We start from the raw sequence: 9960 nt of genomic DNA, 5'->3' as shown, positions 1-9960 counted from the left end.
ATATACGTAACAAAAAAATAAATTCTAAAATTATGAAAGTTCTAGAATTTTAGTTCTTTTACTAATTCATGATTGAGAGTTGTCTTATAAATTATCAGAATGGTTAATTATAACGTTTATTAAAATAACCGCTTAGTGAAATGATAAAATAATTTCAACCTATTTTTAGTGTTGTTCCTAGTCGCTCAACTCAAGCACGCTTGCTTGTATGGCTCAATCAAACACTATGGTCTGAAAATCAACTAAAGTGGCACGTCACGTCACATCACTATTGATATATTTTCTGCGAAGTTGAGGGATCGTGCTATTTGCCATTGTTTATTATTTATTCTGAATATTCCAGAAAGATTTCTAATCCCTTTGACTGTGTAATATCATTAATATTACAGCAGTTATTCATGTAAATCGGATTGAAAGTGCAATCAAAGCGGAAACTAGGCTATAACGGGGTACCCCGTTATTCTACCATTTACATCCAAAACTTATTATGCCTCATGATTTAAAGGAGTTGGGTGGAAGGAAACCGGTAGTAATGGTGAGTAAATACTCGTATTTGTCTGTCAATGCAAGGTTTTACTTGTTTTCAATGTAACCTATGTTTCTTGTGTTACTTTGATGTTATCTTTGGTTGTTCTCTGTCCTTGGCCGTGGCAAGCCAAGACCTTCAAGGCAAGCTCTTTTGCAAGGAGTACAACTTCGTTGGGAAACATTATGTTGTAAATAATTCTGATTTTCGGCTTTATTTCTTGTTTATTATGTAAATAAGTACTGTTTATGTATTACATATATGTAATAGCAATATGAGAGTGAAATAATAGTGAGTGCACCCTGTGTCTGCACAAATGCTTGTGCAGTATAATATGAACTGCACAGCTGACTGATCTCATAAGAACAGCAACTGAGGCCAACAATTAGCCCGAATGCCAACAAAAATATAGCCATTTTCACTTTACACATAGATCTGGTCTGTCACCAATGTTTATTTTCTATGTTATGCAAAGATTAACCAAATAAATAAAGTGTTTACAGCCAACAAACCAATATGTATTTATTTAGATGCATAGCCATCCTGAGTACAGACAGAAATCCAAATCCCCGCCAATACCTGTTCGGTCGTCCAATCGTGTTTAAAAACCATCTCTGAAGCCATTGAAATATAATTGCATACTAAAATACTGTCAAATTGGTCCAGCCATTACCTTTTCCAAAGCATTAGTTTGCCAGTATGTCTTTCACTATATTTTATCTTACTCTAAACATATTCGCCACTCTAAGATGTATCTTCTCCAAGAGTTTTTTTGGCTGACTTTCTGAGAATAACTATTGAACAGATTTCACATATTGCAATTTTGCATTTACTTAGATTCCATATTTCATAATATGGATAATTGATTTATGCAGAATGAAATAACAGCAATTATCAAACAAAAATTTTGTTTTCGTATGATAACAAATAGATAAGCAATAATTATTTTTTAGTCAAAGGTGGCCAAGACATCCAAAAAACAAAGTGCTTATGCTTATATGTAGTTAAAAATCACATTAAATATATTACTATGGCATAGTTTTTTTTATATATTTGCAGTAATTTTCGTGTAGTTATGTCGATCCAAATGCATTTCATCGTCATCCTCCGAGCCTTTTTCCAAACTATGTTGGGGTCGGCTTCCAGTCTAACCTGGTGTAGTCTTACCTGGTCTAGTCTGATGTAGCTGATTACCAGTGCTTTACAAGAAGCGACTGCCTATCTGACCTCCTCAACCCAGTTACCCGGGCAACCCAATACCCCTTGGTTAGACTGGTGTCAGACTTACTGGCTTCTGACTACCCGTAATGACTGTCAACAATCCATACACATTTAAACAACTCTATTTTTGAACGAATAAGCCAAGTTCATTTGGCTTGTGAATTGTTTACTAATATTTATCCAACTTTGATTTTTAACGTTTTAGCAATTTTTCAATATAATAGTCACTAGGATTTTCACATTCAAGATGTTGCTATATTCCCAATCGGAAACACATAATTTTTACCATTAGCATAAATTCAGGTATTACACCCATTGACGGCATTGGACGGGAAATTATTTAAGCAAATAATTAAAAATGGAACATAAGACTCAAGAAATATAGTTGAATTGTTTGAAGTACAGAATTTCAACTCTTTCCCTACTAGGAAATTACAATTTTAGTCTTCCACCAAAAATGCACTGTTGTGCCGTGCAGCTAGCGGTCGGTCCTTAATGCTCAGACGAAACCTAATTATGAACTAACTAACATTATTGGTAAAATAAACAAAAACAAACCAGTTTTCCTCTACTACTAGTGTAGAAAGTTTTTCGTTACTGACAAGTTTTGGTGCTATAAAAAAAAACTTGTGTTACTTAATGTGTTAATTTTTTTGTGAAAAAAATGTGCCATTCATAAGATGCCAAACAAAACGTGCAAGCATGTAGCATTTAAATACATTTATGAAACACAGCATAAGAATTTGTCTGGTTGAATCGGGTTTCATCTTTAATCCCTTTTGCAAATCGATGGATAGGATATCAATCCAAGATATATAATTATTTATCATTAAACAACACATAATAATAATGGCGTCCAGACCGATTGTCGGTCACGTCGGCAACTCTCATTTAAGGAGATCAGCCAGCTGCCCAGAACACATATTGCATTTGCGCAGATAGGTACAAGTGCACTCCTTATTCCTTCACTTCTCATAGCCCGATGGGACGGCAATCCGACACTCGCGGAGAGAGATCAGGCGCAGGACCGACATTTACGTGCTTTCCGATGCACGGGTATATGAATCACCCACTTCCGGACTCCGAAAGCTTCTTAAACCTACAAAGCGATTTAACTGAAAAAAAAAAAAAATGATTTCGACCTTACCCGGGAATAGACCCCACAGCAGTCACGCTTAACAACTACTAGATCAACAAAGCAGTTGAAAACATACATGTTTTTGTTAATACCTATAAATAAATAGTTGGTCATAGATATTACAACAATATCATAATCATAAGTCATGATGACTTGCAGAAACCAGTCATCGTTCGTGGCAAGAACAAATTTTTGGCTCAAAACCTATGTGACAGTGAACCTATACGCTGTGCTTGCAATTTTTAGCTTTATTTTAATCAATATATTTATTTTTCGCGTGTTTTTAAAGAAATATGGACATAAATTGGGATGATGAGGTGAGCAATCATTAGTTAATGTGTTATTAAATTATAATTCTTTGAAGAACGGAAACTATAGTGCTTTTTACGTAATAGGTACTTATGTACTTTTATGATTTTTCAATTAACTAACGGTTAATGCATTTAAATTAGAAAGTAGATAGGTATTTGTCTAAATTAAACATAGGTTCATTTTAAATTGCGACGTAACCAAAGACTGTGTTTCGGATAGCACGTTAAACTGTAGGTCCCGGCTGTTATTGAACATCCTTGGTAGTCGTTACGGGAAGTGAGAAGCCAGTAGATCTGACACCACTCTAAGGCTGCCTGTGTAGCTCCGCTCCGGTGGACAGGCAGCCTAACCAAGGGGTATTGGGTTGCCCGGGTACCTGGGTTGAGGAGGTAAGATAGGCAGTCGCTCCTTGTAGAACACTGGTACTCAGATGCATCCGGTTAGACTGGAAGCCAACCCCAAAATAGTTGGGAAAAGGCTCGGGAGGTGATGACCAAATCCATATTTCTAGCACCCTTACATTAAATCACATGGTTTTCTTCCAGGCTCCCTTGTCGCCGACTCCTTGCGCGGAGATCAGTGATGATGAGCTGGTCTCCATCTCTGTGCGTGACCTGAACAGGCAGCTGAAGATGAGGGGACTTACTCGAGATCAGATTGTCAGGTAAGCTTGTAGTTTTACTGTTTATTATTACCCAACTGGAGGAAAATACCCTGCACTTGATTAAAAGGAACCCCTGGCCTTGTGCAATAAACGGGCTATCTATAACTGATATAATTTTTTAAATAGGTCCACAACAAACTCATAGGGCTATGCTACACGGGCGGTTCTTCCGCCGCGAGAATCCGCTCGACAAAGCTCCCGCAAACCAGCAACCTACATAACACAGGACGCGGGTTACCGCTGTGTTTTGCTAGCCAGCCACGCAAGCGCACACCCGACGAATGAGCGAGAAAGTCCCGCGCACAATGACGCAATAGCGGATAACCGCCCGTATAGTTTAGAACGGCGGTAAACAGCGGCGGTTTGAGGCTGCATGCGGTGCGCGGCGGTCGAATTTCTCCCGCCTGCAAACTGCGGCGGGAAACCGCGCCGTGTAGTTTGTAGCATACAATGTCCATAAGAATTGAGTCTAGTGCGTTTCAGAAGCGGATTCCCGCGGCGGGAGAACCGCCCGTGTAGCATAGCCCTTAAGCTTTATAAGTCCCATGAGATCTGCGCACCTAGATAAAAAGGCTTCCTCGATAAATGGGCTAAGGGATGATTTATATCAGGCCGGGCCGTGTCCGGGGCGTGCCGTGTACGTGGCTCGTCCGGGGCACGGACGTGAAACGTTACATACATTTTGTATGAAGCAGTTTATATCACACAGTGCATGATCCGTGGCCCGTCCGGGCCACGAACGACGCTCGTCTTTAGGATTTCGTAAAAGCCCGGACACGGCCCGGCCTAATATAAATCATCCCTAACGCTGAAATAATATTCTAAATCGGTGCTGAAGTTCCTGAAATTAGTGTATTCGAGCAAACGAAGTCTTCCGGTTTATAATATTAGTGCATAAAAACTGACTGTCTCACTTAAATTAACACTGTAATTCTAGGATGAAACAGCGTCGTAGAACGTTGAAAAACCGTGGTTATGCAGCCTCGTGTAGAATCAAACGCATTGAGCAGAAAGATGAGTTGGAAACAGAGAAAAGCCAGGTAAATATATTATGAACTTGCTTCCGCCCGCGGCTTCGCTCGCGTATTGTGTTGATGTAAAGCAGCCTACGTGAATCCAAGGTATCACCTATCTACATACCAAATTTCAACCAAATCGGTCCAGCCGTTTTTGCGTGAAAGAATAACAAACATACATCGAAACATTCTCACAAACTTTCACATTTATAATATTGAAGGTAGTAGGATAGTAGTATTAGTAGGATAGGTTCTGTAATTACGAATCTTTAAGAGTAGACTCAAGTAGAACGTACTTTAAGCCAAAACTTAGGCTGAGTTATTGAAATAGGGTTATATTAACTTATACAATAATCTCTAAAAGGCAGATCTAAATTAAGAGTGGTATTTTGTCTTCATAATGATGATTGGCATACTTACATGTATTTTATTATAACCCTTTTGAACTGCAACCTCAAAAGAAAATATAGTTTGTCCTAACAAATGACCTTTGACATAAACTTGTAACAGCGCCATCTATTATCACGCGACAAAATCAATTCAACGCCATCTCTGATTTCAAACTGACAACTTTCAGGAATGGCACGACATGGAACTCATGCAGGACGAAAATAACAGAATTCGGGAAGAAGTGGAAGCCTTGAGAGGGAAGTATGATGCCCTGAAACGATTTGCCATTATGAAGAATATACCCTTACCACCAGAATTGGAAATACAGCCTTGAAGTGTTAAAGTGTAGTTTAAGTTAAGTAAGTTTTGTGGCGGATATATTAAGGGTGGGTTGTACTTTTTAAATATAAAGCTGCGTCTACGCCAGGAGAGCCGAGCACGAGCGGAGCACGAGCCGAACACAATTCGTCTAGTGTGGACCAACTTACAAGCCTCTAACGAGCGCGCTGCGAGCATTTCGTTCGTGCTCGGCTGCGTTCCGCCTGTTGTCGGTTTTGCCCTTATGACGCTCTTTATAAAAAGGGCTTGGTTGGCTGCAACAGCAGCGGCTACTGCAATATTATTAATATCGCCCATATTCGCCAAGAGCCGCGAGCTCACAGCGGAAAACTACGTTCGAGAACAGTGATCGTTGTAGGTTCGTTGTACGTCCACACTTAATGCCGCGGACGACGAAGCCGAGAACGGCTCCGCTTGTGCTTCGCTCGTGCTCGGTTCGTCTAGCGTGGACCCGCCTTAACGATAACCAAACCATAACCAGCTGGGAACTGGTCCATTGATCAAATCGGCGATATGACTAACTGAAAATGGTTCGGTTATTGTTTAATCTTGAGCTCTGACCTACATCTGCGCGATGTAGGTCAGAGCTCAAGATTCGTGCCGATAACTATAATAATATTGTTTGATATTTACGATAGCTGAAGTAATGATACAGAAATTCCTCAAACAATATTGCCATTTTTGCCGTAATTTAGTGGGATTTTTTATCAAAATGTAGTGGGGAATTCAAATATAGGATGATTTTTTGATGTTTTGCTTAAATTAGCATTCGATTTGAGGCGTGATTTTAGCGATCGCTCTGAAGTAAATAGAGTTCTTACAAATAATAAAGTTTTAATGTAAAATACAACAAAATGCTTTGAATTTCCCGAAAATGCATGAACATGCTTTCGAAGGCTGTTTATGGTTTGTGAAATAAAAATCAAATTTTATCATTATTTGAATTCTTCAGTTTAGTAGATACCTACTTTATATTTTTTTAGGCTATGTGTTATAGTTAAGTAAGGTAATTCATTTTAATGATTTACCTTATATAAAAATAAGTTACCTGATATTAATAAGTACCTACGGTTGACGTTGAAGTTACATCATTTTTGATATATCACAAAATTTTCTTTAAAAACAACGGCTATTTTAATGGCGTCCACTTTGTCTATGAATTATTTAATTTTAGTATTAAGCATAAAATTGTAGAAACATTTATTTATATACCTGAATAAATAGTACGTAAGATATACTTATTGCTTTTAATTTTTTCCCATTGTTGTCTAGAAATGAGCCGTAACTTTGTGTATCAAAATGAGTCGTTATGTAAGAACTTGCCACATAAACGTTTTATAAACTTTAATGCCTTATTTTACAAAGGCTGAAAAAAAACTCCAATTCAATACAACCTATGGCGTCGTCCTAATTGGCAGCGATCGTACGATGGCGCGATGCGTTTTTCATCTAAGACGTCGTCCTAATTGACAGCGATCGTACGATGACACGATGCGTTCTCGTCGTGCGATGAGTTCAAACATACAGATTTCATCAGAGTGTCCTATTTGAACTTCGCAAGTGAGATCGTGAGATGAAAAACGCATCGCGCCATCGTACGTTCGCTTCCAATTAGGACGACGCCTAAAGGTATTATCATGCATCTAAAATTACGCTGCCCCTAACAAATTGAATTAAAAAATCCCAATAGAAATTAATGAATTGAATTTTCTATTTAATCTGTAGGTACTAACTGGCCCTTTTGGACATAATAGGGACCTCTAATTTGACGGAGGACCCGCCATATTTAATTCCAATAAATATTTTATTGGGGCACTCAGGTACTGAGGGCACGGAACCCTAACAAATTGGCATTGAGAAGATGTAAAAGAAAACTAAGTTTAAACAAAAATAAAAGAAAAACTGAGTTTCAACAAAACACTCATAATATTAAATCTAAATATTAGTTATAAACCAGTGACTAAAACAAGGTTGGATTGTAGTTAAATTGCTCTATGGAATTTGAATTGACATATTGACCCATAATCTATGGACAATAGAAATGCGCGCGAAAAGCAATTTAAAAGTGACCTACGTAGGGCTAGCTTCCGCCAGCGGTTTCACCCGCATCCCGTATCCAGATAAAACAAGTGCGTATTGAGATAAAAAGTAACTAAGCCTTTGCTCGATAAATGAGCTTTCTAACACTGAAATATTGTTTCCGATAGGTCCAGCAGTCCAGTAAACAAACTACTTATAGCTTTATTATACTATTGTAACAGCCTTTTTGCCGTCCCACTGCTGGGCACAGGCCTCCTCTCACACGGAGAAGGATTGAGCATTAATCACCACGCTTGCTCAATGCGTTATTATACTAATCAGATGCTTTTTGAGTGAACCTTCTTACTCTGAGCTTTAATGCTGCAACCTCAGCCACTCAGAGTCAATAATTACATTTACGATAGAGTTTTTGGAGGAAAAAACGTTTGAAATGTACCAAAAGCAGGTAGGTACGTATTTTTTCAGGTGGGTTATTAGAAATAAATCTTATACTTTAAGGTTTGCAGTGTTGTCTTATTTATTTTTTACCTACCGCCCGCGTCGATTTCGGTTATATCGCGTTTCCAAGAGAACTCTTCAAAAGTCCGGGATAAAAACTAGGTATCCTATGTTCTGGATCTCTCTGGATCAAGGTCAACTCTATCTCTGTACCGACGTGAAAACGTAACAGACAGACAGACAGAGTTAGGTACTTTCGCATTTATAATATTAGTAGGGATAATGGGGACAAAGAGACTGGTAAATTATGGAATCAGGCGTTATTTTGCGGAAATCCAAGACATAAAATGTTAGGGAAAATACTCGTTAATCGGTCGGGCGCGAATCAACATCTGCAGATGTCTCGTGGAGGGGCGAAACACGTGTCGAGAGTATAGTCGATTTATTGTCAATTAACGCTAGATACATATATTTTTCCTAAAGAGACAGACTTTTCGCAAACAGTTCGGATTTTGAAGAAAATAAAGATGTAACGAGAATAATTATTATACTTTCTAAGTATAGGTACCTATCTTGGACAACAATAACTGTGTTTCGGATCGCTCGAGTTGACAGCTGCCATGTAAGGAATATATCCGAACTTGTACCTATTCTAACAGACAGAGCTCTGGTGTAGGTAAACTAGGTAACTGAATTCTAACTGGTAGAAATCTGAGGAGCACATGTCTACAAATAAACAGAATTCTTACACAATTAATTTCTAAACAAGACTTGTTGAAAAAATTACATTGCGGAAGCTGCACAGACATTATGATGACGATTTTTAAACTCTGTCAGATCCGTGGATTTACCGCTCGATTTTTTTACGCGCAACATGTTTCGAGCGGCATAAAACCTGTCGCATTGTTTCACGTAGGTACAGTAGACCGCACATCAGTAGTAACTGTCATGCACCTTAACTCAATAGTAATAAATAAGATTTTCCTATAAAACTGTTACCACTGATCTGAAGTTGACTGTACCAATTACCACGTATCTTTTGAACCAGTAGCTGTCAATTGTTTACCGTTTGTCAGCCGTAAAACCGACCGGATAATTCGCTAGTGTGAAAGCGCGGTATTCGATAATTCGATTTAGTAGCTTTTGTTTGAAAGTGCGACAGAAAGAGTTAATTTGTTTTAAAGTATCTATCAATCAATCATTCAACTTAAAAATATCGGGTTTTGCTAAACATGAGTTACCTACGAGAACTATTTTAACTTTTTGTCTTCCTTTCATCCAATAACATCTAACAAAATCCAACTCTTAACAAACAAGTTATATTTGAACCTTAGCTTCCTAATTAGCAGGGTGGTTGCGGTTCAACTCGTTAGCTCAATCAGCCGCCCTAAACTTCACAGTTTGTCGATAGGCCTGCCAATTACATTGGTGATAGATCGGGTTATGTATTTACGAGCTTGCCTTGGCTTTACGTGAGGCTAGGCAAGTCAATTTTTACAAAAAATTGAATGATACAACTGTTAAACAATTACCACTTACCTAATTTAAACTTCAATTAGGTAAAAAGATAGGTATTGCGAAACTGTCTATGCTTATGATTTAAATGGTTTCGTAAATAAATATTAAATACTAACCAGTTATTTATTAAGTATTAGTTTTATTAAGTTAACTTCCTTTAACCTATTAATAACGTAAAAGTCATCCTTGACCATAAGTACCAAACTTAGGTAAAACTCAGTTCTTAAAATCTTCCCAGAAATACTTACAGATTTAGGTACAGGTGTTATCTATTGGTGGGAGCTTCTTCCCACTCCAGAGAGTAACACACAATAGAATCCACAATAATATTTATTTAGGAGAAAATTATAAATACATT

At 38.0% G+C, this 9960-nt stretch overlaps 1 protein-coding gene across 2 annotated transcripts; it reads left to right on the top strand.

Annotated features, from left to right (window-relative positions):
• The first annotated feature begins 264 nt into the window (after nucleotides 1-264).
• LOC124643166 (transcription factor MafK) lies at nucleotides 265-5610 on the top strand. 2 transcript variants are annotated; one of them, XM_047182040.1, is made up of 4 exons: nucleotides 265-535; nucleotides 3743-3861; nucleotides 4799-4901; nucleotides 5455-5610. In XM_047182040.1, the coding sequence occupies exons 1-4, from the start codon at nucleotides 488-490 to the stop codon at nucleotides 5599-5601; spliced, it is 417 nt and encodes a 138-aa protein (XP_047037996.1). In that variant the 5' UTR covers nucleotides 265-487; the 3' UTR covers nucleotides 5602-5610. The 2 variants fall into 2 exon arrangements, with proteins under 2 accessions (XP_047037996.1, XP_047037997.1); XM_047182041.1 differs by lacking the exon at nucleotides 265-535 and adding an exon at nucleotides 3055-3202.
• The last annotated feature ends 4350 nt before the right edge of the window (nucleotides 5611-9960 follow it).

Source organism: Helicoverpa zea, chromosome 26 (assembly GCF_022581195.2).
Source record: "Helicoverpa zea isolate HzStark_Cry1AcR chromosome 26, ilHelZeax1.1, whole genome shotgun sequence".
Taxonomy (NCBI): domain Eukaryota; kingdom Metazoa; phylum Arthropoda; class Insecta; order Lepidoptera; family Noctuidae; genus Helicoverpa; species Helicoverpa zea.
The sequence above is the reverse complement of the archived record's forward strand: the minus strand, read 5'-3'. Positions and strand labels throughout refer to the sequence as shown.